General features: G+C 41.4%; 1 protein-coding gene across 1 annotated transcript; it reads right to left on the minus strand.

The window, feature by feature from the left end:
* Window positions 1-18341: 18341 nt before the first annotated feature.
* On the minus strand, window positions 18342-18820 carry LOC122662296 (cyclin-dependent protein kinase inhibitor SMR6-like). Its single transcript, XM_043857886.1, has one exon. It carries the CDS (start codon window positions 18734-18736, stop codon window positions 18362-18364), a length of 375 nt encoding a protein of 124 aa, XP_043713821.1. The 5' UTR covers window positions 18737-18820; the 3' UTR covers window positions 18342-18361.
* Window positions 18821-21607: the final 2787 nt, after the last annotated feature.

Raw genomic sequence — 21607 nt, forward strand, 5'->3', positions numbered from 1 at the left:
TCTCCCTGTCTATTCTATTTTTGGTTTTGGGGGAAACTCTCCAAGAGATGGGTCAACCTAGGGTTCCACTTAGGACCTAAGTTGAGACCATGGCCTTGTAAAGGACTCCATCAATGGAGTTTTGTACACTAATTTTGACCTTGAAAGGCCTCATTTGCAACCAAGTTGTTGTTCTAAGGTTGTCATGACCTAACCCCTTGTAAATGAACTAGAAAGGGATTCCAACCTTTTAAACCTTAGGATCAATGATTAGGCTGGGTCACTAAGACCCTAACGAACATTAGGAACCATCCCTACAAGCCCTTGAAGCCATTAATGGCCTTGGGGATCGATTTGGATGAAGTTCAGAGTTGAAAAACTCATTTCTACTGTGAACGGACTCAGCGAATGACTCACCATTATTCCTCTGTTCATACCTCCGTCGGCCTTTGTTCATTATATCTGAGAACGGAGCCACGGACGGATTCACACAAGTGCCTCCGTTTGTGAATCCGTTCGCAGTTAACATCTTGACTGCTGCTCAGTATTTTGGCCATAACTTTGTCTATACATATCATATCGATGCGATTCAAGTTGCGTTGTAAACTAGACTCAAAGAGATATATTTCCTATGAAGGAACCGTGGACCCAATCAGAATAAAATACCCTCAAAAGTGGGCCCAAACCTAGTTGATATGTTTTGATAGCAACTTTAGAACATAACTGTAATCCGGTGACTTCGCCCACGTCGTGGCTGCTTGTGGAAGACTTGATAAATCTTATTGGGGGTTAATTACCACCTAAATTTTCCCCTAAGTGTACCAATTAAATGACCTATTCTGGTGCCAAGGTCTACCCTTGATACCCTCAAATCCCCCCTTGCTGTCCTAAGGGACTTGTGACCTCATCCTAGAATTGGAAAACCCTAAAGTGATTCCAAACCCGTGAATCCCAAGACTAATGCTTAGGCTCAGCCTTGATGCATAGTCTTGTTGGACCTTGAGGTGATCCTCTTAAGGTCCTAAAACCATAACACCTATAGAGATGAAGATTGGAAGTGAATGACTTAAGAAGTTTGTGTTGTATTTTGTCAAACTTAACAATAGTAACACTTGGGGAATCCTCAAGGGATTCCACCTACACTCTTCTAACACTATTCTCACACATCCCTAGGTTACTTAACCAGTATGAGTGATGAGCACATTTATGTGTGAAATCTTAGGGCATAAAACATGCATTTTATCACATTGGACAGAGTTACTCGGTGTTTTCTTGTGCTTTTTAGGTTTTTGGGCTATTTATTGCTATTCTGGACTATCAGGAGCTGCATGTCCAAATTTACACGTAAAGTTGATCAATGTTTTTTCATGGTTGTGTTCAGAACTAAATTTTGAGCAAGATGGACGTGACAGAACTCAGTTACTCATTCGTTTAGGCCTCTGTGCAGTCGATTAATCTTTTCAGACCAAGAAAGGATAATGGATCAGAAATGAGCTGTAATGCAAGCCCATAGCCATTCTGCCACTTCCCAGGGGTACTTTTGACATTAAAGAAGGCATTTCTAATCAATGGTGGAGATCTACTGCAAGTACAGGATTGTTTCGGCAATTTTCTAATCTTGAAGAGAGAGAAGAGCTGCTACCCACATGAGGGGACCCACACTGCCTACACCCTCCACGATTTTTTTAGGGACAACACTGTCCATGATTTTTGAGCACCAAGGCTTCACGATTTTTAGAGGACAGCTTGGGTATTTGATTAATTGATTGAGTGGAATCCAAGTCATCACCCTTATTCTCTCTCTCCTCCAACTTTCCAAGGGCACTTTTGGAATTGTACTATGGATAGATTTCTTTTGAAAAATATTCTCTCATCCATGGAAGGTTGAAAAGTCAAAGATGCCTTGATCTCATTGCTTGGAGAAGACACCTACAAAGAAAAGGAAGCACAAGAATAGAATTAGAAAGTCACTTTTTGGAAAATAGAAGGTTTATGTAGCTCAGATTTTTATCTCTCCCTCTTTCTATTCTTCTCTTTTCTCTTGGGGATCAAGCTATTTAAAGGAGGAAGGAGAAGAGAATATTCCATTATTTTTTAGATTCTCTCTCTCACTCTCTCTCCCTTCCACGATTTTTAGAAGGAGAGGAGCTCCCAAAACCGTGGAGCCCCTCATCCTCTTCTCCCTTCTCCTCTTCTCCCTATAAATACCCCATGGTTCTCTCTTGTAAAGTTGTTCAATTATTAGTGAAATTTTCTCTTATTCTCCTTCTAATTTTTGGCTTTCTAAGTTTCTAGTTTGATTTATGAGCTTAGTTTAATGGTTGTAATAGGTTTAATTCATGCTTTAATTTCAATTTTTGTCTTCAATATGGTTGTAATATTTTAATTCTTGTTTAGTTTTAAAACTTTCTAGTCTAAGTTCCTAAGTGTGTGAGAAGACTTGGAGATTTAGAAGAGAAAGCCATGCAAGGATTAATCAAGTGTTCAAGCTTCATCAAATTACATTCATGCAAGGCCTAGTTAATTCATGCATTTTCAACTTTGGTAGAAGGGAGTATCAAGTTCTTATTTTTATTTTTATGTTCTTCTTCTTAACCTTTTAATTCTTCTAGTTTCTAATTTCTTCTTCTTATTCTCTACCTCTTTCTTCTTCTAATTAGTTTTATGTTATAAGTATTCTCATCTCCATTAATCCCTCCATTCTATTAGGAATTTTTATTTTCTATTATTTTTATTTTCATTCTCATTCTCTACCTCTCTAATTCAATTATGCTTTTAGGATTTTATTTTTTAGTTACTATTATCATTATGCATTATGGTAGGATTTTAATTTAACTATTTTTGTTTTAATTTCAGATTTGGTAGCGCCATTTCAAATGTGAAAAGCAAACAATTTTAATCCGGTTCAAACACCTTCAGATTTTACATCTCTAATCTCTTTCTTTGGTTTTTTTTTATGTGGTTGTGGTGTGTGGCTGCAATTTATTCTTTCCGATCCGCGTTAGTATTGATAGGTTAGATGGATATGTGTTATAATGCCAATTCAATTCGTTAGATACGTAATTTCACTAGATGCTTGCGAGTTAGGATACGTTAATTTAATTATCATTAGTTTAATTCTACACTTTAATTAATTTGGTTCACTTTGCATTGCTTTAAAGTGAGTAAGATAGAGTGGCGTACATCTCCTTGAGTTCGACCCGTAGCTACGATTGATCCGTATGCTTGCGGTTATTATTTCTTGCAAACAACGAGAGAGCATGTACCGAGGCAAACCTTATTCAATATCTCAAGCCGTGATCGAACAATAGGTGAGTGGGTTTGGGCGATTGTTTGGGTTTGCTTATTATTAAATATTCATTTACCATGCTACTTGTATGATTAATAAGCATATTGCATATTTGCATTATTTATCTAGATTGTGAACTGATTCGAATGTGGATATGTGAATTGCTTCATTTTTGTATTGGGTTACGGTGTCGAGTATGTGAATTGCTTCATTATTATTAAATATTCATTTACCATTGCATATTCATTTGTTTGTTAGGTGGAAATTCTACTAACATTTACATGCATTATGAACTATGTGTGAATTGTATGCTTGTGCATTCCCCATCCCCTCACTGGGCTCAGTGAAGCTTACCTTCGTTGCACAACCCTTTTTAGTTATATGCAGATGATGTAACATGGTGATCCTTTTGATATGGACTGCTCGGAGCCCGTGATATTGGACCTTGATCATAGCATATACTCATGGACTGTGCCATTGGGGCACAATTGTATCTTTTGCGATTTTGTTTATCATGAGTATTGTATATATTTGGCAGTATTTCTACTGTTTTAGTTTCTAGTTAATCCTTTGGGTCGAAATGTAAAACATTAAACTATCTAGCACGTAGACTTTGAATCCTTTGTATTTGTAATGCTTCCGCTTACTTCTGATCTTTTGGAATGTAATATTCTTTTATTTTCTGTACTCTGATATTACTATAATTTAATATTAGTTTAAGACTGTGAGTTGGCCACTGCATCGAGATCCTGGTAGTGGTTAGGATGTTGGTAAGCATCCTAGTCATACCCCTTGTATAGTATTTTATCCTTTGTTGGGATAGGGGCGTGACAGCATGATATCAGAGCGTGATGCTCTGCACTAATCACAGTCTAGCGGAGACCCTTGATTTACTCTACACAATTAGGTTCAAAACTTAAAAGCTGGCAAGACAATAAGTTGATGAGTACACAACATAGGTAGAAGCCTAGTTAGGAGTGAAAGCCGAAAACATCGATAATAAAGAAAGTAACAAGGCACAGTAATGAAGAAACAACTATTCAGTCATAATTTCAGCTGAATGTCTTGAGCTCTTACATAAATGGGAAAAGAAATAGACTACTGCTACTTGAACTAAAATAATGTAAAGAGCATAAAACGTAAGAAAACATAAAAGAACTATAAACCCTAAGCTTAGGATTCCATGTCACTGTCACTGTCAGTCTCTGTGTTTGAATGTAGAAATTTCTGGGTAGTTGATCAGGCGATTGTATGATCTACTTGCAAGTTGCACTTCAACCGTCCAAGCCAACTATGGAATTTTCGACTAGCTTTCTTTGGCCAGTCCAATTTTAACTCATTTTATGTTTTTACCATCACTTACGACTTGTCATGGGTACTTAATGACTTAAACTCTTCTTTTGTACTTTAATGTTTTGGCATATTTATGTTGAGGGTGACAAATGAGTAGGTACTCGAAATGGTCCGTACCCATTCTAGTGGGAATCGTTCCCCTCCCCATGATGAGGCCGCGGACTCCTCAGGTGAGATTCCGTTGGAGACGCCTCCAGTTCGAAATGATGCGGAGGTTATCGCAATGCTGGGAAACATGTTGCAAGTTATGCTACAGGATCAACGGGCCATACAACAAGAGCAGTACTTTTTCATGCAAACCATGAACGCCCAGCTTCAAGCAATAGCAAGGGAAAGGCAACCAGTGCCCCCATCGCAGGTGCCATCACCTCTACCTCCCTCAGAACCTGTTACCACTGGTGCACAGGGCAACCCACCCCTACACTTGCTGCACAACCCTCCCTCACTGCTCATGATGTCACCACTATGGTGAATGATATGATGAGAAGTTTCCTGCGACGCCAAGATGAATTTTTGAAGGACACATTCTTGGATATGCTAAAAGAACTTCAGCAACGTCAAGAACTATTCATGAATGAGGTAACTACTGCAGTGTAACATCAGCAGCAGCAGTTTATGGCTAGTCTAAATGCACAGTTTCACACTGCGCAACGGGCACAAGCTGTACCAAGTACTCCTCCAGTGCCCGATATGCACCCTATATCTGATAAGTCTGGGAAGGACGGATAAGAGGAGGAATACGTAACTCAGTTGAGATCCAGAAAGAGACCTACAAGTCCACAGGAACCCATGGGACCCAATAAGAATTTTAAAGGGGCCTACCCTGGTTCAACTCCGGTGTAACCCGGGAGACGGAATGCAACTCCATACAACCGATCGTCACGATCTACCAATACCCCTTAGGCTTGTGATCCGAATATTACTTGCTACGGATGCAATGAGTAGGGGCATATGATTAAGAATTGCCCATTATGTAAGGCCGAGTAAGTGTCGTATTTGAATGTCTTATATCTCGAGAAGTCATAGCGGGATAGTGGATCCCAAGGCAACGTCTCACCATGATTCTAGAGTGGACAAAGTCACCATCGAGCGCAGTGACAAGTATCTTATTCCTAATGCCTGGCATGCATTATTTTCTTCACATTGCTAACATGACTTTAAGATGAAGTTCATTGTGTCAGGTACCATATATTCATACCTATTACATGCATATGCTCTATTTTTTTAGAACTTTGAACTCAATTTTTAGTTGCCGATCATTGCTGTAGGAATCCCTTAGTGCGTAGCCTACTGTCGGTGAGAGACTCACCAAAGGACTTATTACGTAGTCTAACGATTAGAAGGGGGGTTGTTCTTTTCTTTTCTTTTGTTTTCTCGTGGCCTCAGTGATTGGCCCGGGCTTCTGTGGGAGATATCTATAGTGCTGAGATTGGCCCCGAATACCCTTGGGTGTGCCTATCCTTGGCCTTCTTTGACCCTGAGTACCACTTAGGAGTGTCAGATGGAGATTTTGGTATCAGCCTTGAGCGATCCTTGGGAGAGCGGCTTGGATCTTGCCTAAGCCTGAGTACCACTCAGGAGTATCAGATGGAGATCTCGGTGTCGGCCCTGAGCGACCTCATGAGAGCTGATTCTTAGATCTTGCCTGAGTCTGAGTACCACTCGAGAGTGTTAGATGGAGATTTTGGTATCAGCCCTGAGTGATCCTTGGGAGAGCGGCTTGGATCTTGCCTGAGCCTGAGTACCAGGGAGTATCAGATGGAGATCTCACTGTCGACCCTGAGCGACCTCATGAGAGCGGATTCTTAGATCTTGCCTGACCCCGAGTACTGCTTAAGATTGTCAAATGGAGATTTCGGTATTGGCCCTGAGTGTACCTCAGGAGAGCTGATTCTTAAATCTTGCCTGGCCTTGAGCATCACTTAGGTGAGTCAATCGAGTTTGAGCATCGGCCCCATGTGTCCCTTTGGGAGTGCTATTCTTAGAATTCATTAGTGACCGTACTGGAAGTACTGAGAGTGGTCCTGAGTGCTCTTGGGTGAGCCTATGGCACCCGTGTCACTTGGGAGTGCCATTCCTAGGACTTGTTAGTAACCCTACCAGAAATGCTGGGAATGAGTTGGTATATGGGCCTAGTCTAGGGATCTTATCCTGTAGGATCCCAGATGTGAGTATAAATTCCGGAGGGGTGGTGAAAGACTGTAAGGCATGTAGTGGAGAGTTAATACGGCTGTTCACCCACAACCGAAGGATGGTTAGAAGAGGTAGTCTAGACCAGAGGTAAAGAAGTCAGTAACAGCTCTTGCGATGGAAGTCGGTGTAGAATATTCTGTCGGGAGTTGGTCTTGTAGTCTTGTGTGGTTGAATGGCTTTGAAAACTGGAACTGAAGGATTTGACAGAACTTTACTCAACAATAGGTATGAGTGGAGTAATGGGTCACCAATGCATTCCCTCCATATTGGGAGTGAACAATTGGAGATTCCATCAATATTCCAATTCATTCTAAAGTAAAGTCAGGTAATGGAGAATCAGAAGTGAAAGTCTTCAGATCAAAAGCCTCATGAGAAAAGTAGTATAAACCTAACCTTGCAACCCAAGTGATGGGTGTATGACTTTGGATGTGGTCCAGAGGTTTAGTTGGACCTTTTGTTTCCTTATGGTTTGTGTCCAAAGATCGAACCTCTTGGGCTCTTATATATGTTGACCTATAACCCACAGGTCCCCAGATCGTCTTAAACTACATCGTTAGTGGTGAATGTTGCTAGAAACCTGAGTCCATTCAGTTCAAATCAGATAAAAGAGTTATATCACTACAGAAAGAGAGGACCTGGAGTTGCTGGTAGGGGGTGTTACCTTGTCTATGGCAGCCTTATCAGTACAGTCGACACTAGTGGAAAAGATCAAGTCAGCCCAGATTTTCGTTGAGGAGTTTCAAAGGATAAGTGAGACAATCAAAGAAGACACACAGTGAGAACTGGACTTCACTTTGATTGAGAATGGTATTCTCGTGTTTAGAGATCGGCTGTGCATACCTAGTGAAGCTCAGTTGAGGAAGGGAGTATTATCTGAAGCCCACGACTCTCCTTATTCAATTCACCCAGGCAGCTACTGAGACTTGAAAGAGCGCTATTGGCGAGTGGGATGAAGAGAGAGGTAGCTGAATTTGTGGCAAGATGTCTCACATATCAACAGGTGAAGGCGGATAGGCAGCGACCTCATGGCCTTTTTTTCAATCGTTGCCCATTCCAGAGTGGAAGTGGGAGCAGGTTACCATGGATTTCGTCACTGGGTTACCCCATACACCTAGAGGCGTCGATGCCATATGGGTGGTAGTTGATAGATTGACGAAGACAGCTCATTTCATCCCTATGAGGATCACTTACTCGATAGACAAGCTAGCTCGCTTGTGTATTGGCAATGTGGTTCGACTACACGGAGTACCAATTTGTATCACCTCTGACCGTGATCCCAGATTTACATTAAAGTTCTGGAGTGGGTTTCAGAAGGCAATGGGTACCTTATTGAGTTTTAGTACGGCGTTCCATCCCCAGACAGATGGACAGTCGGAGAGAACCATTCAGACTTTGGAAGTTATGCTTCGGGCCTGTGCTGTTGACATGCAAGGCAGTTGGGATGAGCACATCGTACTCATTGAGTTTGATTATAACAACAGTTACCCAACCACTATTGGGATGGCATTGTTCGAAGCTAGTATGGGAAGAAGTGGCGGACACCTCTGTACTGGGATGAGGTGGGTGAACGTTGCATCCTTGGTCCCGAGTTAATCCAGTCAACAAGTGAGAAGGTGGGTTTGATTCGTGAGCGAATCAAGGCAGCCCCATCTAGACAAAAGGGTTATGCGGATCAGGGTCGAAAGGATCTGGAGTTTACTGTCGGTGACAAGGTATTCTTAAAGTGTCACCTACCAAAGGGGTGGTGCGGTTCAGCAAGAAGGGCAAGTTAAGCCTGAGATTTATTGGGCCGTGTGAGATCCTTGCAAGGATCGGGCCAGTGGCTGACCGATTGGCACTCCCACCATCCATAGATGGTGTGCATGACGTCTTCTACGTGTTTATGTTGCGAAAGTACGTCCACAACCCGAGCCATGTTCTATCTTAGGAACCGCCGGAGTTCGCAGCAGATATGTCCTACAAGGAACTGCCCAAGAAGATTCTAGATAATAAGATTTTACACCTTCGCAACCGATCCATCCACTACGTGAAGGTGAAGTGGTGCAACCATTCGGAAGAAGAAGCATCTTGTAAAGCGGAAGTGGAAATGCAGCGAAGTACCCTTTCCTGGGTTATTTACAAGGTATGACAAATTTCGAGGACGAAACTTCTTGTAAGGTGGGGGGAATGTTATACCTGCACCGGCCCTAATATATAATTGTTATCCTTGTGACGTGTGAATGTTGCTGCCGCATATGCTAGTGAGTTGTACCCTATGGTGGTCAAGCCTAGCCACAAAGTCGTTGACCTTGACACGGGTCTACCTGTGGAAGAGAGGTTTCTTAACTAGCGGTGGGGGAGATTCGTAGATGATTACTTCGTCGACTTCCCTCCTAAAACGAGTCCTAAGAGTGAGGCGTACCAAAAGGTTTACCCTGTGTCGCCCCACTTAGACACTTCATTCCGTAATGGGACTGACGTTGCGGTGGGGGGAGTTTTTTGGAATCTTGGAGGACGTGCCGTGATGACCTAGGGGTACGTTACTAGCCCCAAGTTCACTTGTTTGTCTTCCTCTCAATGGCCTTGAAGTGTGCGTCAAAGCCCGACAACTTTAATTGTGTTTTAGCCCTTACAGCAGCGATGAAGTCAACGATGTACTCACGAGACTGGTTCCATCCGTGCTGTTCCTTACTTTTTATGTGTTTTCCTGTGTGGGGCCCACGTCTCCGTGTCCCGAACCTCAGGGCTATGCCCCCGGACATGGTGGACCCCACCCTAGATCTTTGAATGTTGATTGTGCTATGTCATGGGGGCCCATAAGGCTTAACTAAAACAAATAATGGTTTTTCTTTTAATTGGACAAAGCCAAACAAGCACTAGACTAAAACACATTTTTGGGCCTTAAGCTCAGCCAAACATACCCTAACTAATTGACCTTAACACTGGGGGTCTTAAAGGAGAAACCAAACTGGCCCTAAGGCCCAACTTAAGTTAAAATGGGTTTTGGGTTTAAGGACCTAGGAAAACAGGCCCTAAGGCCCATTTCATTTTGTAAAAAGAGGATTTAGCTCAAAAGAATCCCATTTCATTCTCATCTAAGCCTAAACTGTGGAGAAGAAAGAAGAAGAAGAAGAGGAAGGAGGGATTGATGGAGGGCTGAAGTGGAGCTCATCTTGAGGTAAGCCCTCTCTCTCTCTCTCTCTCTCTATTCTATTCTATTTTTGGTTTTGGGGGAAACTCTCCAAGAGATGGGTCGACCTAGGGTTCCACTTGGGACCCAAGTTGAGACCATGGCCTTGTAAAGGACTCCATCAATGGAGTTTTGTACACTAATTTCGACCTTGAAAGGCCTCATTTACAACCAAGTTGTTGTTCTAAGGTTGTCATGACCTAACCCCTTATAAATGAACTAGAAAGGGATTCCAACTCTTTAATCCTTAGGACCAATGATTAGGCTGGGTCACTAAGACCCTAATGAACATTAGGAACCATATCTACAAGCCCTTCAAGCCATTAATGGCCTTGGGGATCGATTTGGATGAAGTTCGGAGTTGAAAAACTCATTTTTGCTGCGAACGGACTCAGCGACGGACTCACCATCGTGCCTCTGTCGGCTTCTATTCATTATATCTGAGAACGGAGCCACGGACAGATTCACACAAGTGCCTTTGTTCATGAATCCGTCCACTATTGACAGCTTGACTGCTGCTCAGTATTTTGGTCATAACTTTGACTATACATATCGTATCGACGCGATTCAAGTTGCATTGTAAAATAGACTCAAAGGGATATATTTACTATGAAGGAATCGTGGATCCAATCCAAATAAAAGACCATCAAAAGTGGGCCCAAACCTAGTTGATATGTTTTGATAGCAACTTTAGAACATAACTGTAATCCGGTGACCTCGCCCACGTCGTGGCTGCTTGTGTAAGACTTGATAAATCTTATTAGTGGTTAATTACCACCTAAATTTCCCCTTAAGTGTACCAATTAGACTGATTATGGTGCCAAGGTCTACCCTTGATACCCTTAAAACCCCCCTTGCTGTCCTAAGGGACTTGTGACCTCATCCTAGAATTGGAAAACCCTAAAGTGATTCCAAACCCGTGAATCCTAAGACTAATGCTTAGGCTCAGCCTTAATGGTCATGTTGGACCTTGAGGTGATCCTCTTAGGGTCCTAAAATCATAACGCCTATAGAGATGAAGATTGGAAGTGAATGACTTACGAAGTTTATGTTGTATTTTGTCAAACTTAACAATAGTAACACTTGGGGAATCCTCATGGGATCCCACCTATACTCTTATAATACTATTCTCACACATCCCTAGGTTACTTAACCAGTACGAGAGAGTGTGTACCAAGGCAAACCTTATTAAATACCTCAAGCCGTGATTGAACAACAGGTGAGTGGGTTTGGGTGATTGTTTGGGTTTGCTTATTATTAAATATTCATTTACCATGCTACTTGTATGATTAATAAGCACATTGCATATTTGCATTATTTATCTAGATTGTGAACTGATTCGAATGTGGATATATGAATTGCTTCTTTATTGTATCGGGTTACAGTGTCGGGTGTACCGATACCGGAACCCCAAGAATGTTTATGAACTCTTATTGTTTGTCATATTGGTCTGTATGCGCCGTGTCGTGCTGATACCCGAGTGCTAAATGGAATGGGACGTTGATGCACCCGGAATACCTCTCGAGACGATAGGGTTTGCATGTAATATAATTGTGGTTAAGATCTTATTTTCCTATGCTACGACCCTTACCAATAGGGGTTTAGGTGTTGGGTGATCAGGGCTCCTTGTTGCCTGTGGGGGAGAGAGGCCAGGTCAAGGATGACCACTGATCATCGGGGTTTGCCACTGGGTGATTTTGGTGGCTTCGACCGGCGTAGGCCCCTTGGTGACGATTGAAGTTTCATTGTGGCGATAACATAAGTGATCCACAGTGTCTCCCGAGTTGTCATAGTAGCATATACCGGGACTTAGAATTGTTTGTTAGGTGAAAAATCTACTAACATTTATATGCATCATGGACTATGTGTGAATTGTATATTTGTGCATTCCCCATCCCCTCACTAGGCTCAGTGGAGCTTAACCCCGTTGTGCAACCCTTTTTAGTTGTATGCAGGTGATGTAACATGGTGATCCTTTTGATGTGGACTGATCGGAGCCTGTGATATTAGACCTTGATCATGGCGTATACTCATGGACTGTGCCATTGGGGCATAATTATATCTTTTGTTAGTTTGTTTATCATGAGTATTGTATATATTTGGTAGTATTTCTACTGTTTCAGTTTTTAGTTAATCCTTTGGGTCAGAATGTAAAACATTAACCTATCTATCACGTAGACTTTGAATCCTTTGTATTTGTAACGCTTCTGCTTATTTTTTATCTTTTGGAATGTAATATTCCTTTACTTTTTACACTTTGATATTACTATAATTTAATATTAGATTAAGACTGTAAGTTGGCCACTGCATCGAGATCCTGGTAGTGGTTAGGATGTTGGTAAGCATCCTAGTCATACCTCTTTTATAGTATTTTATCCTTTATTGGGATAGGGGCGTGACACTGAATACATAGCGGCGATAGCCAGTTGTACTCAGGTTATCTGGATGTAGAGGTAAGTCGCAGACTTTGGCATTTTAAGTGATGCGCCAGTTTCAATTATGTGTGATAATGTTAGCACCATCAACATTTCGAAGAAACCAGTGCAACATTCAAGGACAAAACACATTGACATCAGATATCATTTCTTGAAGGAGAAGGTGACCGACAATGAGGTGAGATTAGACTTTGTTCCTACATCAGAACAGGTGACAGATATTTTCACAAAACCTCTTCCTAAGGAGAGTTTTGAGAGTCTTCAAGACAAACTTGGAGTTGTGACTCCAATTGCACAGTAGGTGGTATAGGTGCAAGGGGAGTCACCCTTTGTATTTGTTGTCACAAAGGGGGAGAAGAATCCATGTGTATAGATCCGAGTATGTTAGTGCTTAGCTGTTTGGTGCTATGTGGAAGTGTGTTGCCAACAATTCCAAAGGGGGAGATTGTTGGAAAATTGGAGCATTCTGGAGTTGAATTGTCATTGTTGGTAAAATTACCAGTCATGTTGGTATTGTGGCAGTAGCTATTGATGGTTTAGTAGAGCTGGAATGGTCAAACGGGCTTCTACATAGTATCAAGGGTAGTTTGGTCATTTGGCAAAGTTACAACGAAATCCGAACATGGAGGATGACTATTTGCAGTATATATGTGTAAGTACCGCGGTCCTCGGGATGAGGGTTCCTCAGCCTTATGGCAACAAGGATTAGCCTTTGATGAATAACGACATATTGTTCCGACATATCATCATGGGGGTTGGGATCATGCTTCATAAAGAAATGGAGTCGTCACCTAGGATTAGAGTCTAGGACCCAATGAGTGTAGCTCCATCCGGGATTAGCGGAAAGGGCTACGTGATTCCATATGGTCTGGTCAAAGATTCAAGGTAAGTAGTCAGGTTACGAGAGTGGAAAAGTATTAGGCACCCACCTCGCCCGGATAAATCGGTCTTTCAACTAAATGCTTGTTTTCGAATATTCTCCCTTAATAATACCTCCTATATCAACATGCAATGCTAGATTATGATGTACTAAACATGACAAAGAAAGCAAAAAAATCATTTACTATGTATACTAAAGCAAGTTACTTTAATGGTCTACATTATGCCAAAAATAATAAGAAGAAAAGAGACAGATAACTGTCAAGAAATACAAGAAATAAATGAAAATGTATCAAATACGAAATATGCGATGTCCCACGGCTCAGGTGGAGGCGGACGATCGGCTTGCCTCTCTTGTCGGACAAAGTAAAGACTATATGAGATGGGTTTCGTTACTCAGACTTCGGGTAGAGCAACGACTGTATAAGGGATTTTTGTTATCTGTATACAGACAGAATAATGGCTATAAAAAAGAGATTATTGTTATCTGTATGTTGATGGAATAGCAGCTGGGTTGGGACGGGAGCATTCGTTACTCAAGTGGATAATCGAAGGATCTACCCATGACTCGGACACAACCGCTCACATTCACCTTAGAATGACTCAAAAGGGGGCAAGAGAGCTTGAGTGGGAGAAATGGGAAGGTCTCTTTACCTCTTTCTCCTTAAAAAATGGGGGAGGGGGACCCTCCTATTTATAGGGGGAGCCCCACATTTCACGGCACCGTGTGGGTCCACCACGGCACCGTGGAGGGTGCCCACAGCTCCATAGAGGGGTCCTCCATGGTGCCATGGGTGACGTCATCTTGATGACGTTTCAATGGCGATGTGGAAATTTGCCACTATGTCGTGGGAGCCTTCCACAGCGCCATGGAGGGCTGTCCACGGCGTCGTGCCCTCAGGATTACATCATCCTCCACTTTTTGGCTCTTTTGGGTTTGTCTGGGCCTATTAGGCTTCTTTTGGATTTTTACTACGCCGTGGTTGGGGAAGGTGAGCAGTACCTCCTTCAGCATTTGGTAAAAGGGTCTTATAAGTCATTTTAGGGATGTTAGGGTGATCTGGCTTAGATGTAGGGACGAGAGTCCTTCTCGAGAGAGATACCGATGTCTGTCCGTGTCCTGTTGTCATCATCGCCAAGGGTTGACAAAATTCAGTGTCTATAGTTTCTTCTTTGGCCGAGGCCTGTGCCAATAGCCGAAGGGTAAAGACAAAAGACTCACTAATTTTGTCACCAAGAGTATGTACTGCTAACGCTTTGCTCAAAGGTAGCAGAGTTGCCAAAACAGGCGGTTAATCACGATGAAATCCTTCGATAAACCTCAAAAGAAAAACTCGGGAAAAACCAAATCTTTATTATGTTAGGGTTATATGGTACCACTCAACCAGAGTTGTCAAATAGGCTATTAATCGCAATGAAATCTTTCGATAAACCTCAAAAGAAAAAATTCGGGAATAACCAAATCTTCATGGGTTAAATGACAACACCAATCATTCGGTAACTCAAAGTAATTTCATTCCGCACTCTTTTATCAGGTGACCCATCCGATCGCACGTCTAAGAGTAACAGTCTTCATTCTGTACTCCTTTGGCAAGTGACCTTTCGGTCTTTTACCTGAGGTGAGCAGTACCCCCTTCAGCATTTGGTAAAAGGGTTTTATAAGTCATTTTGGGGATGTTAGGGTGATTTGGCTTAGATGTAGGGATAAGAGTCTTTCTTGAGAGAGATACCGATGTCTGTCTGTGTCCTGTTGTCATCATCGTCGGGGGGTGACAAAATTTAGTGTCTACAATATGGTCCCTAAGAAGTGTTTGTCAAAGGTCCGAAGCAGTAGGTGAAGGTTTCGTACATCAAAAGCTGTGATTTCATAGGATCGCGCAGTAGGGTCCACTTTGAAGCTATTTTTGGAAGTGATAATGGCAGAACTAGGTGAAGGACTATTCATAAGAAATGTAGTTCGTCGAGTTACGGTTCTAATGCAACTGGTCTTGCATCATTTGGATGTCATACTAGGAAGTTACATAGATTTTCGCTCGTGAAAACGTAGTAAATATGGAGAAGGATGATTTTCCCATACTTAGCCAAAATTTTGGCTTATTTTTTAAGTGGTACTCTGTAAACAGTATTTTTGCTTTAATTTGGTGAAGTTCTAGAATGTTTCGGACCATTGGATTAAGATCTATGGGTCGGATTCCAATTTAAAGGCATATAGTTGGGCAAAGAAGGGTTGGCGCTAGAGATGCTTGCGCCTGGCTTTTTAGTGGCTTGACACATGATTTGTTATTCACGTGTGTCACACCATTGTGATTTGAGTTTTGGTGTATATGCAAGGTTCTACTCCAGTGTAAGATACATATGGTTCACATGCGATGGAAATTCCATTTAGTGCATTCTAAGTGGTTGAAGTTATAAGCATAAATCCTTGCAATAAAGTAAATACGCATTTTCAAAAATGTGTTGACATCAGCATGACATCATCAAGAAAAATTAATGCTCCATCAACGTCAAAATCGGTTTCGCTATGTTCTGTTTGTCACTAAAAATCCTCTTATTTACAGATTTGCCATCTATTTCGTAATTCGGAGCATCCATCTTCGAAAAGGCATAACTCGGCCATCCGAACTGGGATTTGTGTACTGCAAAGTGCGTTGGATTCACAGAGAGGAGGAGAACGTTCTTGTAAGAAGAAAAACATAAAAAATTTCTCAGATGGAGAGGTGTGTACGAATAAGCAAGAATGTGGTATTTTCACAAGTTCCGTGCTTGTTGTGAGTCGTGCGATTTTTTGAGGACGTTCTAGAGGAGGTGCTTGCTATGTTATCACCCTAAAAGAGGTAATCCTCATTAGTAAATCCCAATTTTTTGTTCTTGGTTGTTGTCTTTGAGTTGAAAGCCGATGGAACCTTTGTAAGCCTTTTTGGCAAAAATTTTGGGAAGGGATTTACATTGTTGAATTTTTTATGCTATTGTAACTCTATCAAGTGGGGGCTTGCATAGAGATTGGTGTTGTTGCCCTCGTTTGTGTGGTTGCACAAACCGAAGCAGGGATTGGAGTTCCTGAGTGATTGTAGTCACTAAAATTAGTTGAGTGTATCGTGCAATATACGAAACTCTGATTAGGATATTGCACCGTGGATGTAGGCACACTGTTGAACCACATTAAATACTGTGTCTCTTCTTTGCTATTTTTATATATGTGTATTGGAGTGTTATCTGACTGCAGAATGGGTGTGTTTACCTGGGAGGCCTAGCTAATTCATTGGTTGTGAGGCAAGGTAACACACGAACTGTAGACTAGTCAAATTAGGGTGCCCCAAGCCATTCGGTGTGTGCACAGGGCAGTATAACAGAGATACAGGGATTGCAGTGTATGTGTTTCAGAGAGCAGTGACAGAGAACTATCATTCAATTGTTTGGAAAATTTCTATAGTGACCTTGATTCACCCCCTCTCAGTGTCAACCTGGGATCATAGGAAAGAGCAAGATTTGATGGTGGCAGTGACTGGGCTGTGGAAAAATTCTTAAGTTGGGTTGGGCCGACTTGGAGCCAACCAAGCCCACTTCAAGAATGGAAACTCCAAACTTCGGGCCTCTTTGGTATCACTTTCCATTTTCATTTTGGCCTATTTAAAAAAAAAATCATTACTAAAAGCCTTTTTGATAAAAAAAAAAAATGAAAAACTTTTTGATAACTACTAACCACAATAGATTGTAGAATGAAAAATAAGTTTGGTGCAAATGATTTTTATAATAATTTTGTAAAAAAGGGCCCAAAGCCCATTTGTAGTTGTGGTGGGTGAAGAGGGCATGTCTTCACCCATCTTCCTCCCCAATCTGAAACCCTCTTTATCCTTGTCGTTTCTTTACCTGATTTTTCTTCTCCATCTTCTCTTTTTTTTTTTTTTTTTTTCTTTTCTTCTTGAATCGAAACCCAGCCCAGCCTTATTCTCCCTCTACAACAAGTCATCGAACTCCTTGAAGCAAATTTTCTTTTCCTGTTCCCCAAATTAAGCCTCCATTAATTACTTATCTTTTTCCTCTTTCATATATAAGCTTAAGTATCAAAATCACCAATAGTAAATCAACGACCAAACAAAGCTACAACACGCATTCACAAACGTACAAATTGAAAAAGAGGAATGAAAGAACCAATTTGGACTCCAAGCGGCCATGGAATCAATTGAGAAGATTGAAAAGAGAATTCGATGTAGAATTTTCCAAAGTTTAGTGGCCAGTTAAAGAAAGCAACCAATTGGAAATTAAATATGAAAAGAAGGGAAGAGAGAGAGAGGGTAAGAAGTCCATGCATGCAGAGAAGAAAAGTAGGGTTGCAGCAACAGGAGGAGGAGGAGGAGGAGAAGGAGGAGGCCAGTGGGGTTGCAGTAGGAAGAAGAAGAAGGAGGTGGGTTGAGACTTGTTTTTCTAATTAAAGGACAAAATGACGCTTCTACCCTCGACTTTGGGGCCTTATCAGCACATGCTCATTACAGTCCCCAAAAAATGACTAAAAACAGATTTTTGGCCATAATCCATATGGATTCTTGAGTCCATTATCATTTTGGGGGTGTTTTCTATTATTTTGATGTTTTATAAATAGAAATAGGGTCCATAAATTGTACCAAACACTTGTAAAAACGTTTATGTGTCAGAAAATGAAAATGTAAAGTGATACCAAAGAGGCCCTTAATCCAACCCAGCCCCCGTCTCTCTCTCTCTCTCTCTCTCTCTCTCTGTGTGTGAGAGCAAGGAAGCTGAGGATTTGAAAAGAATAAGGAAGAATAAATACAAGCTATGCATACAAGAAAGATCATAAGGAAGAATTAGTAGTAGAATTTCCTTCTCATTTCATCTCAGACAAAAGAAGCAATACATCAAACAACAACATAAAAATTCAGGTATTAGAGAGAGAGAGAGAGAGAGAGAGAGAGAGAGAGAGAGATGGGTCAAGCTAGCTATGTAAGATCTATTCCATAAAAAGAATAAATCATTTGTCAGGTTTTTCTCTACCTGGAATCTAAACTAACATTAACAAATTAAAAGACAAAAAAAAAAAAAAAAAAAAATTCAACTTGCTCTAATCTTCTTGGAACTATTTGAGATTGGGACAAACAAGGAAGCCAGATCGTTTGGTACATGGAAGAACTTCGGCGGTGGCCCATTTCTTCGCTTTGCCGGCGGCCGTGGTTTCCTTGGAGCCGGCGGGCAGATTAGAATATTATTATTCATCAACTGTGACGATGACTTTGGTGTGCAACACTGATCACACTCTTCTTCTTCTTCTACAAAATTCACCAATACTTCTGGTCTCTCCACATTCAAATCTGAGAACTTGATGCGTCCAAGGTTCATGGAAGACTGGCTAAGCGGCTGTGGCGGCGGCTGTGGCATGGTTCGTATCAACGTAATTGGCCGGAATTCATCTGCAATCTCAAGACCCATTTGTGATTTGTTCTCAAAAAGTGGAATTATGGTGGAGATCTATAAACTCAAGATGAAAACTTCATTGTGTGAACAAGAGAAAGGTGGTGGCCTGGTGGAGGTAGAAGGTATTATAAAAGGTAGGCAGAATGAGGATTCTTGCGCGTGAAGAGACACCTTTTGAGATGGAAATGATGAGAGGTTCTGAAATATATGAAGAGAGAGAGAGAGAGAGGTGGGAATGATTAAGGAGAAATGAGGAGTAATGGAATGGGGTCGGCAAAGGGTACAGAAAAAAGTAGGGAAAAAAGATTTGAGAAATAGGAGTTAAAGGTAGCCTTAAGTGAGGCTAGCTGTTCATGTGATCGTGGTCCCTTTCTTCACCTGGCGCATTTTAACCTCATTCACTATTTATTATTAAATTATTATTATTATTGGATTACACTCCTATGCAGTGGTTTAATTTTTACCGTATTCATACTTTATTTTTGTTAGAATACACCGTATTCATACGGTATGTCTATGTCATAAATATGTTACAGTGCTGTAATAACATATTTTGGTTTAGTCATTCTTGTTTTCGATCTCGTAATCACAACCCATAAAATCTTAATTAATTAATTATTAACATTTCCGTTATAGCTCAGTAGTGTTGCTGTAGGTGCCGACAAGACAACGAAGCCGGTTATAGGTCTCTTAACGTCTTGGATCCCTCTACTTCTGTTCTACCTTTCCAAATCTGTAATGGTTGTTTTCAAGGAATTTGTTCCTAATGAAAGTAAGGGTTAGCATTTATGAGAAGAGGTTCATTTCTTCCCTCCGCTCCCCCTGTTTACATCCTAATTTTGCTCAGTCCTAACTTTGGGCCAAAAGATGCACGGCCGGAATGCGAATAAAAGATTGGTCAGTTCAAGATAGATCGGTCTAAATTATAATCGATCATAGCTAACAGTCGATCATGACAAGTGCAGTTTATATGGTCGGTCAAGCGATCACGTTTTCAGACCGTTATATATGATCGGTCAAGGAGTTACAACTAACCTCGATATTTCAGGGAGGAAGCCACGACCGGGGAGTTATAACCGACCGCATGAACTGATTAGAAGCATGTCCAAAGAGTATAAATAGAAGAATAAACCTGAAGTGCAAGACCTTTTGATCAATTGACAAATTTGCACTTTTATCTTTTCTTTGTTCTCTTACAATGGTGTAGTTTTAAGGCATTTGCTTTTTAGAACATCCTACATTGTATTGCAAGCCGCTCCCTTCGAGCGATCCAGAACAAGTTCTTTTCAGTCATCATTTCCATTTAGCTTCTTGTCTTGTTTACTTTCTCTTTGTTCTCATGAGTTGAGAAATCCTTGGATTACCCAGGCAGGAGGAGAATTCGCTATCGCCTAAGACAAATTAGAGTAGATTTCCCTTGATTAGCAGCGGTCTCCAGACCAAAGAAAATTTAAGAAATTTTTTTTTTGGCACGCTCGATGGGACACTCCCAGTGAGAATGGTGAATACAAGATTAGGTTCGCGCAAGGAGGATGGAGCTGAAGACTCCAGTACAATAGGATATGATGACCAATAGTGGGGCAACATCACCTAGGGAGGAACAAGAGAGTAATGTTACTCTCCAGTTAGTTGCAACTTTGCAAGGATATGTATGTTACGCGACAGATGACATGCGGCAGATAGCAATTGCAATGGCCCAGTCATACAATGGACAACAGGCTCATTTTGAGCAACTTATGTCCATGGTGACAACTCAGCAGCAACCTCAACAATGGGGCCAACTCCGCATTGGACAAGCCCCTTTCGTCTAGATTTCTAGTGCTATGGAAGGAGGAAACGGTTTGTCACTTGATCAAACCAAAAATGTTGGCACGTCAAGTCAGTTGATTAATGCAAATGAATCCACTAGAGGTATCACACCTCAAGATCTAGGGGCCGCAGTCGTGGCCCAAGCTGTTAACCCTACAATCTTAGGGGTAAATTCAGCCTTGGCCGAAGGATACACGGCCGCAGGAGGAAACCTTGTTGGACGAGGGAATACTAGTTTCTATCAAAGGCCAATTGTGCCGAGGTTAAACCTGACAAGCAGGAATCGCCATATATCGGTCTAAACCCACCCAGGGAGGACAGGCTGAGCTACGCAAAAGACAGTTGTTCGTAGGACAAGCGAACCCGACCAACCAGGTATTTGTAGATCAAGGAGTTAACTTGCCTAATTCAGGAACAGATTAATCCCTTGTTCAGGCCGATTACTAGACCGGTGTACAAAAATTCATATCCTGAACACTTGGACTTGGTCAATTTTGGAAGGAATCAAAAGATTCCAGAGTTTGCAAAGTTCTCCAGAGAAGACAATATGTCTACTATGGAGCATTATAGCTAGGTTTACTGTACAATGCGGGAACTTAAGGGCAAATGGTAATATGAAACTAAGACTTTTTCCGAACTCATTGACCGGATCAGCCTTTACTTGGTATATTAATTTACTTGCCAATTCTGTTCAGAATTGGAGGGAAATGGAAGACCGATTTCACACCCAATTTTATCGAACAGAGTCGGCAGTGTCAATAGCCAATTTGGCAAGAATGTGCCAATTCCTTGAGGAATCTGTTGATAAGTTTGTGAATAGATTTATGGTGGCACGATATAAATGCCCAACCATCTTATGAGAGAATGAATATGCGAAAATGGCCTTAGGCGGATTATCAATCGAATTAAGAAAGCATTTTGCCGGTCAAGAATTCATTGACCTCAATCAATTGGTGGCTCAGGCTACTAGTTACGAAATCCTCCTTAAAGAGGAAGAACAACGTAAGGCTTCCTCTCTAGGAACCTATTATAAGCAACCAGGACTAGCAATCATGGGGCGTTGGACGGGCGAAATCG

This window comes from Telopea speciosissima, chromosome 5 (assembly GCF_018873765.1).
Source record: "Telopea speciosissima isolate NSW1024214 ecotype Mountain lineage chromosome 5, Tspe_v1, whole genome shotgun sequence".
NCBI classification, from domain to species: Eukaryota; Viridiplantae; Streptophyta; class Magnoliopsida; order Proteales; family Proteaceae; genus Telopea; species Telopea speciosissima.